Source organism: Peromyscus leucopus, chromosome 16_21 (genome assembly GCF_004664715.2).
Source record: "Peromyscus leucopus breed LL Stock chromosome 16_21, UCI_PerLeu_2.1, whole genome shotgun sequence".
In the NCBI taxonomy this organism is placed as follows: Eukaryota; Metazoa; Chordata; class Mammalia; order Rodentia; family Cricetidae; genus Peromyscus; species Peromyscus leucopus.
Window position 1 is genome coordinate 214,317 of NC_051084.1, and position 12,842 is coordinate 227,158.

General features: G+C 49.0%; 1 protein-coding gene across 2 annotated transcripts in view; it reads left to right on the forward strand.

Moving 5' to 3' along the window:
• Positions 1-11,051, forward strand: part of Nsmce2 (NSE2 (MMS21) homolog, SMC5-SMC6 complex SUMO ligase) — a 225,030-nt gene extending 213,979 nt beyond the window's left edge. Inside the window, exons 4-7 of one of the 2 annotated variants that reach the window (XR_005090181.1) lie at positions 1,249-1,349; positions 1,711-1,817; positions 2,708-2,807; positions 10,699-10,770. Coding sequence is in view for 1 of the 2 variants with exons in the window: in XM_028882202.2 (XP_028738035.1) it covers positions 1,249-1,349; positions 1,711-1,817; positions 10,699-10,816 (326 nt within the window). In the remaining variant the exon portion in view is untranslated. Of the gene's footprint in view, positions 1-1,248; positions 1,350-1,710; positions 1,818-2,707; positions 2,808-10,698 lie in introns of both variants that reach the window. The other variant, XM_028882202.2, reaches the window with a different exon arrangement.
• The last annotated feature ends 1,791 nt before the right edge of the window (positions 11,052-12,842 follow it).

The window sequence follows — 12,842 nt, forward strand, 5'->3', positions numbered from 1 at the left end:
TTCAGGTTTAGAGAAACTCAGCTTGTAGTCCTCACTCAGAGAGAAACTCACCCGTGTTAGCCCAGAAGTCGCCTGTCACCTGTGTTTCCCTCAGTAAAGGACAAGTGTGATACAATGAAAAGAAGGGAATTTTGGGAGCAGATGGCCCTGTGTTCACAGCCTCATGCGCACTGCTCAGCAGTTCCCTGTGCAGGCCAGGAGCTTCAGGGTGGCCTCCGGGTCAGCTGTCTTCATAATAGCAGTATGACGTCATTCGCCTTGTCAATCATTCTTTCCTGCGTGCTTCTGGAGGCTCCCCAGCACGGCATTGTGGGGGGGCTAGAGGCCAGAAAGATACTCAAGTCTGAGTTCGAGAAGCCAGACATTTAACATATTTACAAAAGCAGAAAACAATGCCATTCTCCTCACTTTGGTTTGTTCTGGAAAATATAATTACCTTTAACTTTTAAAATGGTATTGATATGAGCAGGGCGTGGTAGCACACACCTTTATGTGTCCATCCCAACATCCCAGCACTCGGGAGCAGAGGCCAGCCTGGCCTACAAAGAGTGTTCCAGGACATCAGGACTGTTACACAGAGAAAAACCCTGTCTTTGGGGGGGGGGGTTTAAAATTTAAAAAAAAAAAGTTATTTTTATTAGCATGTAATGGGATGGTTGCTAGTATTTTTAAATGAAGCAATAATATATTTTTAAAATTCTTTAGTCTTAATATCAACTATGGTAAATGTTGATAAATACAACCCATATTTTTAAAAAGGCTCCTTGGAGTCCTTAATAATATCTAAGACCTCAGACACCCCAAAGTGTGGCTGTGTGGCTGTTTCTGCACTGTACACAAGTAAGTCCTGTCTACTGACTGTTTCCTCAAGCTGGGAGCCATGTGGTTTTGTTTGTTTTCTCCATTTGTCTTGGCACCAAAGCTGTGAAGCCGACTTTTAAACAGGGCTCCTTGGTAGCCCAAAGCCTGTAACTGGACACAAAAGAGACCAGGTCCTCCAACTCCTGCAACCTCCCCTTTGGTTACTAAGCAGTTTTCCCTTGCAGATTAAGTCTCTGAACTTCACAGGGTCTTCTTTTACTGCTCTGGGCCCTGGGTGGGCAGGGGCAGAAAAGTTAACATGGATCTTCCAGTTGCCTAGTGCAGGGGCCGAGGTCAAATGGGCCTGGAGGAACTTCCTGCCCTTCCTTCCTCTCCCTGGCAGGCTGCTAGGCCAAGCTAGCTCACTGGCCCCCTTTCTTCCCATAGACGGTATGCATCCAGACAGAGAGAATGACGGGACAGAAGGAATTGACGAAGATATGATTGTGACCCAGAGCCAGACCAATTTCATCTGCCCCATAACACAGGTATGGCTTCCTCTTTCCCCTCAAAGAAAATGGAGGTAGATGAGTTTCACAAGGGCAGAAGGGCCCCTGTTTGGCTTCTGTTATCCCCCTGGGAGGGAGGCAGCAAGAGAAGAAAAGTGATGAGCTCCAATTGTACACTTGGGAGGGTTGTGGCTCAAAACACTTTCATTCAATCACATACTTTCGAGCCTAGGAGCAAAGTCACAGCCCAGAGGCCGAGTGAAATTAGGACCCCTGGAGCCCAGCATTTCCTGATCTCATAGCTAATACTTAAAGCCAGGAGGGTGAGAAGTTAGCCACTGGAGGGACTAGGAAGTGGACGGTTATTATACCTGAAAGCCTCATGTCTCCTTAATCGTAGCTGGAAATGAAGAAGCCAGTGAAAAATAAAGTGTGTGGCCATGCCTACGAAGAGGAAGCCATTGTCCGCATGATTGAATCCAAGCACAAGAGGAAGAAGAAGGCCTGGTGAGTGGGTGTGGAGGAGCAGAGCACCCTGGTGGTCCTCAGTGCGCGCCAGGCAGAGGTGCTCACAGTCTCCCAGTTACGGCTCTGCCCAGACTGTCAACTGGCAAGTGGCTTTCTGGGAAGAGCAGTGTTGAGAAGACACTGAAGTCACTCCAGCTACACCATCAAAACAGAAGGGGGAGACTGAGTCAGAGTCATTCGCTAACAGGAGTCTAGTGGATTGCTGTTGTTAAAAGGTAGTCAAGGGCTAGCCCAGGGAGTGGAGTGCTTACCTAGCATATAGGAAGTCTTGCTTTCAATCCAAGGCAGCACACAGGTCAGGCACGGACACACAGGCCTGTAACCCAGCAGTGGGTACAGACAGGAGGATGAGACATCAGAGTCATCCTGAGCCACAGAGAATTTGAGGCCAGCCTGGGCTACATGAGACTGATACTCTTGTCTCTATTTCTCTCTATATATTTCTCCTTTTTCTCTTTTTTCTCTCTTTCTCTCTCTGTCTCTCTGTCTTTGTCTCTGTCCCTCTCTCTCTCTCTCTCTCTCACACACACACACACACACACACACACACACATACACGAACAAACCAGAGTAGCTGAAGGTCTACAGAACTGCGATCTAAGAGAGACCCCCTTTTTCAGTGTCTACTTAACCAAGAGGAAATTACCGTATTCTTTGCTTTCTGCAATAGCACTTTGTTTAAAACACAATAATGTAAACATTCGAAGACAAGAATTCCTGTCCAGTGGTCTTGGTGAGGAAGATTACATTATCAAAGAAATGCGTTCATTTAATCACGCACATAACTGAAGAAACAGTTTCAATGCGTCCATGGCTAACTCGCCAGTGAGAATTTTTTTAACCCTTCTCTCCCTACCTCCCAACCCCAGGACCACGGCCCTGTGCCTGTGACGAGAGTCCTCAGTGGCCACACTGGAGCTGACTGGGTTTGGCATCTCCTGAACTCTTATCGCAGGAATGGAATGGCAGGTGTGAGCGTTCTCAGGCTCTGACCGCAGTCCCTTTGATGTGTGCTTTGCTTCTCCATCCTCCAGACCAAGAATTGGAATGCCCCTCCCCTCCCCATGTGGGCGGGCTGAGAGATATAGCCACTAGAGACTGGAGACAGCGCCTTGGCCGTTCAGTCAAGTAACTTTCAGTAGTCATTCTAGAAGGAAATTGTTTTGCAGCCTAGTGGCTGCCAAACGTAAACCACTAGTTCATTTCTGTCTGTTTTGCATTTCCGCCTACAGTCCGAATGTCGTATTTCCCTAATGACCTTGACATTTTCCCTTTGAGCATAATTTTGTTACTGGACTTCCAAGCCTTCCCTTTCTACTAATTTTTTCCGTGCTCCTCCTCTCACAAGCCAGAAAGGGTCAACATAACTGCTAAGAATCCTTCCCAGTTCACACTGTCTTTGGCAATTCTTCTCTCTGACAGTGTGTGATGCTCTCCTGAAGGTCGGGGTGGAAAGGGCGGGGACTGGTACAAAGCATGATTCCATTTCCCGCCAGCAGCCCCGGGGATGGTGGCAGAGTGTTCTCTCACTTAGATGGCCCCTCTCAAGTACACACTCTGACTTCCCCATGCCCTTTGCCAGTTTTGAATCGCACACAGTACTTGCAAGCACTTAACTCGTCATCCAGAGATGCCCTCTTTATCTGTCATGCTTAACTTGGGTGGCAGACACCCTACAAATGTTTGTAGTCTAATAGTAACCAGTAAGTCCAGGTGGAAGAAGACTAGAGGTTTACCACAATGACATTCTTACCAGGCCTTAAAAACTGAGCAAGATGCCAGGGAATGGTGAGGGAGTGCTTGTGGGCCAGTCCTCTTCAAGTTTTTCCATTGGTAACCCCTGTTTTACTAGGTCAGATCTTCCCCTTTTCCTCCCTTCCATTGTACATGTGTGTGCTGTGTTTGCATGTGCATATGTGTGTTCACATGTATGGATGTACATGTGGAGGGGTATACATGTACATTATGTGCACATACATGTAGAGGCCTAATGTTGCTGTCATGGATCTTCCTTGATTTCCACCTTACTCTTAGAGGTATGTTCTCTCAATCCCCAAGCTTGCAGATATAGCTGGCCTTACTGGCCAGTGTGTCCCCCTGGAAATCTCTATCTCCCCTTCTGAGTCTGGAATTATAGGTGGGGCACCATGAGCTCCAAAGATCTGACTTCTAGTCCTCTTATTCGCACAGCAAGTGCTCTGACCACTGCGCCATCCCCCCAGCTCCCTCACCCAAGACATTTCTGTGCAGCCCTGAGTATATAGCTATATAAAATAGGTACACAAATTAAACAATTACGAATAATAAGTTATAAACAAATTTACCCTGAAACAGTTCTTCAACATATGTATTTACCATTATTAAAGATGAAAGCAAATTTATATACTAATGAGATGGATTTGTTTAATCCATTTTACATAAAGATTTAAATATTGGCTAAATGTTTGATATTGCAGACCAGAGTACGTTTTTCAGTTGATTGAAACTATTGACTTTCTAATTGTCGGTGCTGAGAACACTATAAATACACAGTACAAAAATTGGCAGAACTATGTTTACAGCCATTTTAGAAACTGTTGGGAATGTTATCCTAATCCCAAGCCAAAATTCATTTTACAGTTTTTTTTATGAAACCTAAGTCAGTAACTAAGTCACCACAGTTTCTAAAATCAAACATTCTACTATATTACAATGCAAAGATACAGCGATTTGCTATAATCTATGGAATAATCATAGGAAAATACTGTCTTTTCTGCCATTAAATCATTATGTTTCCATAAGAGCAGAAAACACGTGTACAGGGAAAACCACAGCAATGTATAACACACAGTTATCTCAGAGCTGAGCTGAGTGTTTCCTTGGCACTGTGAGGTGTGACAGCATTCACAGTGTAGAGAGTGTTCACAACCAACGCTACAGTGAAGTCTTATGGTGCAGCAGGGATGACCATGGGCAGCAGAGAGATGGCTCAGCAGTTAGAAACACTTGCCGTTCTTCCAGAGGACCCAAGTTCAGTTCTCAGCATCCACTTGAAACTCTAGCTCTCGGGGATCCAATGTCCTCTTCTGGCTTTCATACCAGCATGTACATGGTGCGGCAGACATGCATGCAGGCAAAAAACTCACATACGTAAAAATAGCAGAATAATTTTTAACTGGGTTTTTTGTTTGTTTGTTCATTTGGTTGGTTGGTTGGTTGGTTGGTTTTTTGTTTTTTGTTTTTTTTTTTTTTTTTGAGACAGTCTCCTTGTGTAGCCCTGGCTGTCCTAGAACTCACTATGTAGTCCATGCTGGCCTTGAACTCACAGAGATCCACCTGCCCCTGCCTACTGAGTGCTTGGATTAAAGGCATGCACCTCTACACCCATCAAAAACTGGGTTCTTGACAAGAGCCTCACCCGGTCAGGCCAGCTTTCACTTGGTGGGCAGTCCATATGATGGTGGGAAAATGGCACTGTAGTGAGAGAACAATCAATAGGCTAGAGATCTATCCTAGAGGCCGTGAATGTCAGCGTCATTGTCTTCCTCATCTGTAAATCGATGGTAGTCATTGGAGTTCTCCCATTGGTGCATTTGAAGCTGGAATAAGATCCTTGTAAAGTAGCTAAAGTACCGAGCACATACACCGTCAGACTCAGTGACCGAGACCTTCATCATCTTCAAGCGCTAGACAGCATCTTCACCAGCATCTCCCAGCTCTGCCCCATAGGCACGCGAGACCTTGTAGAGAAAGGGGAGTAAGAGGAGCCAACTGGAGCTGAGGACGTCCTCCAGAAGCCGTGCAGGGGACGGGCGCCCAGGGCTTGTGCTGCTCCTTATACAGTGGGCTCTCTTACAGAGCGTGAGCAGCGCAGACCTGGGGGTGAGGGTGGGTGCAAGTGCCCCTGACAAAGTGGGAGAGGAGGAGGAGGGGACGATGACTGCCATTTCTGTTGAGTGTCCAGAAGCGGTTGCTGGAAAGAGATGGAAGAGGGCAGAGTGTCTAGAAGGGTTCTGAGAGGCTCAGTTCAGGTCATCCGAGTCTGCGATCACAGGGGTTCAGCCCCTTGAAAATATCAGAGGGACAGGCGTGTGGGCTTTGCCCTTAGAAGGTGACTGAGCTGGCCATAAAGATCGTGTGGATCTGAGTCTAGAGGTGGGGTAACTGTCACTGTTTGAGACACAGCTCTGGAGAGGCGAGCAAGACAGAGCGGTGGCCTGGCAAGAGCTCTCCTCACCATGGCGCCTCAGCACCTGACTCAGAGCCTGCAGTCAGCTCCAAACAGTTTCTCGTTCACCAGTTACAGCATCAGAGGTAGAAGACCCTGTGGGAAGCAGCCTAAACCACACCCAAGACAAGGTGCTACAGTCACGGGAGCCAGTGTCAAAACCCAGGGCACACATGGCAGATCAGAACTCACGGTCTCTGCACAGCTTACCCCATAGGCTTCTGATTCAGCATGAAGTGATGTCATTTCCCATGAAGCGGTATTTAAAAAATGTCTGTGACACATCCTGTTGGAGAACTCTTTCTTTCTCCTGTTCCAATTATGTTACACTACTAGAGTCCCAGGCACACTGTGTTACTGGGTACCATCTGAACTTTCCCAGCATGCTTCAGTCCCTGGAGGCCTCTCCACTGGCTGGAGGAGGAATATTCTTGTGGAGCTTTTCACCCTAAGTATACTGTTGGAGTCATTTCCTAAAATAGATCTCTTAATCACAAAGCCCGCAAATAAAGCTGCCTGCCGATTTTCATGGTCATGAGTTATGGCTGGTTTTGACCCCAGCATTTGCTTTGGTTGTCCAGTATCGAGCAGGACCCTTACCCAGTCATTCACAGCATGTCAGACAACGTGAAGTGGAATGTGTGGTGTCAAAGCAGAATTCACTTAGCAACACGTCACTGAGCCTCTCAACCAGATTCTTTGTCTCTAGAGTGGCAATAACACCATCAACTCAAAATTCCAGAGACCCTGGAGCCAACAGGGAATTCCTCCCAGATCTGTACGAGCACATTTCTTGCCTGTGGAGAAGACAGGGAGCTGGCTCAGTCAGGCTCAAGCTCATCCCCAGAACTCACGTTAAAGTGCCACGTGTGATCGTATGATCGTATACTTGTAATCCCAGCACTGGGGGGGTGGGGAAGGGTAGAACCTGGCAGCCCTGGGCACACTGGCCAGCCAGCCTAGTGTATACTTAGCAAACTCTAGGTCAATGAAAGACCCTGTCTCAAAACAATTAATAAATGTGGTAGTACCTGAGGAGGAGAGCGGAGGATGTCCTCTGCCCACCACAGCAGTCACACGTGTGCACATGTACACAGCCACATAAACACACATGGGGAGGGCAGACCTGAGAGGAAGCTTGCTGGTGTACAGCGTGAGCACACAGCTGCGGGCCTTATGGCTGCCAGTCATCACACGTCCCCCACTGCTCTGTGACACATCACCCTAGTCTTGGAGGGCATGGGACAGAATTGCTCCTGTTCATAGGTATGACAGGAATCCACCCAACTCTTGCTGCCAGACGCATTCCACCCACTTCCTGGAGCTTATGGATCGGACCTAGGCATTCTTAGGACCCAAATCGGAGCCTCTCAAGACACACCATGATGTGATCATGAGCTGAGGCTGAGGCCCCAATTCCTGCAGCCCCCTGAGACCCTCTGCACCCTGAGGCCTTTCCTTAGCAGACACTTAAGTGTGCCCCATGCTGTTAAGGAATGCTCTGCCCTGTGGCTGACCCAGGCTCAGATCAGCCTCTCCTTCCAGGCCTGTGGGTCTGAGCCCTTCCAGGGGATGATTTGATAATGGATGATTCGAGAGCTGAAGGTGTTGCCACACCTGACTTGCTCACCAGGATGTCCTGGGGATTATGGCCTAATGCTTGGGTAATGTTGTTTCTCAGAGCAGGAGTGCCCTGATTCAGGCCCATGGCATCATGGCCTTTTCTTAGCCTTTTTAGTTTAAAAGCTTGTTTCTCTGGGGTGGGGTGGGAGACAAGGCTGTACCCTGGTTCCTGTGCCAGCCTCACCTCCAGGAAGTCTCCCCAGAGACCCATTCATGCTGTTCAGTGTTGTTTGCACCCTGTCACTTGGTGAGCTGTCTTGTTTGAGGAGACGGGACTGGTAGCTATGGTCTAGAACAGCAGCTACTGTGTGGAAAGGCCTGGAGCATAAGCCTCCGCCAGTGGCCCGCTTGATTCTCCCTGCGCCAGAATGCCTTCTGTCAGACTAGGAACTCCACTTCATTTAGGGGAAACCTTGTCTATCAGTCATTTGTACAGTGTTAGTGTCAGGGGAGCTGACTGCCTGGTCTTTGCCACTCTTCTGGAGATGCCTCACTATGTAGCCCAGGCTAGCCTAGAACTTTCTGTGTGGTCCGGTCTGGTCTAGCACGCTTGATCCCCCTCCTGCGTCCCAGGTGCTGGGATTCTCTTAGCTCCTCCATGTTCAGTTGTATCTTTGCTGTCAGCTCCTAAAGCCCTCCTGTCCCTTGGGAGGACTACTGGATTTGTATCCCTGTCCCCAGAGCTGTCTCTGCGGGACACAGATGTCACTGAGCTCCAGCCCAGCGACATGAGTGTGGGCGCCTCCCCTGCAGCCCAGTTGTGTGGTTAATTCCATCAGCCATTCTCAGAATGCCCTCATTTACTGACTAAAGCCACTGACGTCACCAGGAAGTCCTCCCCCCTCGCTCCCCACTTCCCTCTCTGCTGCTTATTCACCGTCTGGCAGATGGAGGTAGACTTTGTTCTCAGGAGTAGAGTCGGTGCACCCAAGGCTTGGGAGCCAGAAGTGGGGCTCAGGGCTTGCCCGTCAGGGAAGTTTACCCCAGGAAACTCCTGTTCTGCATTTCCACGGCAGGGAAGCCTAGGAGGTGAGAGCCCCCGTTTCCAAAATGAATGTGTGTATATCTTCATCATCTCGTACTTAGAGATTTCAGAGTACAGGGGACAAGCTGGGGTGGGCAGCTGGGGCTACACAGCAAGACTCCACCAAGACAGACAGACAGACAAAAACTCATGTGCCTGAATACACAGCGCACATTCAGCATTTCAGTATTAATTCCCATTCTTAATCTTACAAGGAAAGCCCCTGTGCTTCGAAGACTCCTTGATCCCAAGATCAAGGCCAAGAAAACCCTTCCTTTCCTCCTTTATCCTTGCCTTTCCTGTGACTTGAATTGTAGCTCTCGGTCAGCTTCCCTCCCTTCCTCCTGTGTTTGCTGTGCCTTTTGAGGAGCTGTCCTGGGCCCTGGGGCCAGCCTTTGTGTGGGCCAGAGCCATGTCTGTACTTCAGGTTCTGTGGCCCAGAGCTGACCACACAGGAGACCCTGATGCATGAATGGGGTGGATGTGCCCTGGGTCTCTGCGAGGACAGACAGACCAGACAACTTCAAGCTTCCCAAGAGAACGGTGGCCGCCGGTCTAGGAGCCAGGAAAGTGGAAGGACATTATGGAGCAGTTCTGGGGCTGTCGCCATGTGGAATAGGGACCCTGTCCATAGTTTAAAGCAGGGGGACCCAGGCTCAGAAAGTTTCTCTCAGCCACCAACCAGTAGGTGATTGAGAGAATTCAGGACCTCCATAAGCTTGAGTCCAAACACTGGGCACTCAGCCCTGCCCAAATCTCCTTCATAGTAAAAAGAAATCAGGTGACTCAGACCAAACACTGCCTCAAAGGAGATGGCTAACTGAGCAAGGCCTTGAGCTCCACCCTTTCTGGTGACTCACATTCTTCAGTCCCCACCTCAGGCTCCTGGCCAGTCCCTAATGCCCCACTCAGTGTCTCCACTGAGAGGTTTAGTGGCGGCGTTCAGAGGGACATAGTCGTCCGGCGGGAGTCCTGGCCCTGTTCCTCTCCTGTGTTCCCGTTCCTTCCCGTTGCCCACCTGCCCCCCCTTTCTTTAGGCTCCACTTGCCTCCCGGCCATAGCTTCTGTGGGCTGTGTCCCGGTGTGTGCTAGAGGCTGTCTCTGCCAGGACACTCCTGCAGACCGCCTCACCCCTGCGTCACCTCCCGACACCCATTGTTTCCCTGCTTCATTCTTTGCCCTTTAGCCCTCTGTCCTCGCCTAAGAAGCCCGAGTAAAGCTTTCTAAAAAGGAAACTAAATCACACCCCAGCCCTCTCTGGAAAAGCTCCAGGGGCTTCTTTTCATATTTAAAATGAGATCCTGGACTAAGGATGTAGCCTAGTTAGTGGAGCATTTTCCTGTCATGCATGCAGCCCTGGGTTTGACCCCCAGCACAGCATATAACCAGGTCTTGGTGGTACATGCCTGTAAGCCTAGCACCTGCAAGACGGAGGCAAATAGGAAGTTCATTCCCCTCTAGGTCGGAAGTTCAAGGACAACCTAGGCTATGTGAGACTGTGACTCAAAACAAAACAAAAAATAATAACAATAAAATAATAATGCAAAGTGTCACTTTGCCCCTGATCTCACCTCCAAATTCTTTTTTCACTGCAGAGCACCTGGCTGTGCCTTCTGGGCAGCCTAGGCCACACACGCGCACGCACGCACGCTCGCACAAATGCCCGCCTGTTTCCACCCTTCCTTCCCATCTCCCCGGACCCCATGTTCCCTCTGCCCTGCATTGCTTCACTGCTGCTGTGGCGTGGTACTTGGCGACGTGGTGACTGCCTGCCTCCCGTGACAACGCAAGCTCCTAGCGCTAGGTGCTGCTCACCCGTCGTCGCTTGCATCCCCAGCTCCAAGCCAGGCCGCCCTCGCCTGGGCTCGTGTGCATGACTCTGAGTTCTGAGGGGTTTGGTCTCGTCCTTGTTCTCTGTGAAGTGTTCTCATCCCAGTGCCTGACGGTGCGGCTAGTGCTCAAGGCGCGGAAGTGAGAGGACTGACGCTTCTCTTTCTCCTTCACAGTTGCCCCAAAATTGGCTGTAGTCACACGGACATGAGGATGTCGGACCTCATCCCAGATGAAGCCCTGCGAAGGGCAATCGAGAGCCACAACAAGAAGAAAAAACGCCACTCTGAGTAGGAACAAGGCCCCCCTGGCCACAGGGATGTCAGCAGCCTACCTCCACCCCAGCCCCCCGACCTCGAGGTTAGAGAGCAGTTGAGGGCCGGCTGACCAGCGCACAGGGTTTGGGGTAACACCTAATGCTAATTGTAATTGAAAGCTTTCTTCAAGGGACAAAATAGAAACACAAGTACATTCTATTCTTTATTTTCAAGTGCTCCAAAATTTTAAATAAAACTTTGTTAATCCTCAGCATGATCCCGTCTGTATCTCTCCAGTGTATAAGGGGTTCCCAAAGCCGGGCGGCAGTGGTGCACACCTCTAATCCCAGCACTCGGGAGGCAGAGGCAGGTGGATCTCTGTGAGTTCGAGGCCAGCCTGGGCTACAGAGTGAGATCCAGGAAAGGCGCAAAGCTACACAAAGAAACCCTGTCTCGAAAAGGGGGGGGGGCTGGGGGTCCCAAGGTACAGATCTTCTCTCTCTCCCTTCCTCCCCCCCCACCTCTCTCCTACTTCTAAACGGTTTTTAGAATTGTTTCGACTAAAAAATGTCTTTGGGTGATAATTAAAATGAAAACGCGGAGAAACATGCCAGCCGAGCAGCAGTTTCTGGAAGCAAAACCAGCGGCAGCATCGGTTAGAAAGTGAAGCCAACAGACCCCCTGTTTACTTGGCATGATTGACAGCGCTGGGCACGGAAATGTTTTCATTTGTCGTGAGTTTCTGAATGGTGTGGAATGTTCCAGGAACACACTCCCCGGGGCAGCTGTAAGTAATGCCCATAATGTAAACTTGACTGCATCCCTGGGAGGGCCTCAGGTAGCACATGGGAAGCCACACATCCTGAGCAGGGATTTACCTTCGGTTTCTGGGGCAGCGAAGCGTAATAGCAATAGCTTATAATGTTTTGGGGTCTCTTGGACAACCCTGACTGACGATTCAAAAGAGCCTTCTTGTGTCTGGTGTTGGGCTTTTTATCAGATAGTTTATGAGGAGCATTATCAGCCCAGATTGAAATTCTTCACTTGAACTACGTGTGTATATGTCCATACAGACTTAGATGTATTTTTAGTAGATAGATGATGATTCCTGTGACCTTTTCAGACATGCTGGCTCTCATTCCACTCTCTCTCCTCTGTGCATATCTCCTCCCCTCCCCCACTTCAAGTCTTCCACTCCCCCCTTTCCTCCTTCAAATCACTAGCATCCTGCTATTCCCCACCTCGCTCTCTTGTTCCCCTCCCCCGCCATGGTCCCCTTTCACTTTCCTGGTTTCTGCAGTTACTTCAAGTTACATACTCACATCTGAAGAGTTGGAGCTAGGAGCCTCAAATGGAGAACATTCGGCGTTTGTTTTTCTTGATTAATACGATCCTTCATCCACTGACCTTCAAGTTTCATTTTTTCTTTCCAGCTGAGTAGTATTGTGTAGTGTAGACGTACCACATGTACGTTCTGCATTCATCAGCTGAAGGATATCTCTGTCTCCCATTTCCTAGCTACAGGGGATAGACCGCAGTGAACAATGCTGACCGGAAGTGTTCAGTGCTGACCGGGTGTCAAGTCCCTTGGGCATGTGCTGAGATGTGGTGTAGCTGGGTGTATGGTAGATTATCTTTAGCTTTTTTAGGGTTCCCCACACTGATTTCCAGAGTGGCTCTACCAATTCCAGTTCCACCAGCAGAAAGCAAGGATTCCCGTCCCCGACATCCTCTCCAGCATTTGTTGTCTGTTGTTTTAGTGATCTTCCCCATTCGGACTGGAGTAAGATGAAATCTCAAAGGTGGTTTTGATTTGACCTTTCTCTACTTGCTAAGGGCAATAACACTTTTTGAACTATTTCTTAGCCATTTTTTTCTTCTTTTGAGAATTCTCTGTTCAGATCCCAAGCCCATTTTTTCCAATGATTTGTTCTTGTTTTTGTTATTTTAAGATTTAATTGTTTTTTGTGTGTGTGTGTGTGTGTGTGTGTGTGTCTGTCTGTCTGTCTGTCTGCCTGACTGTGTCTGTCTGTCTGACTGTGTCTGTGTTCAGGTATACCACA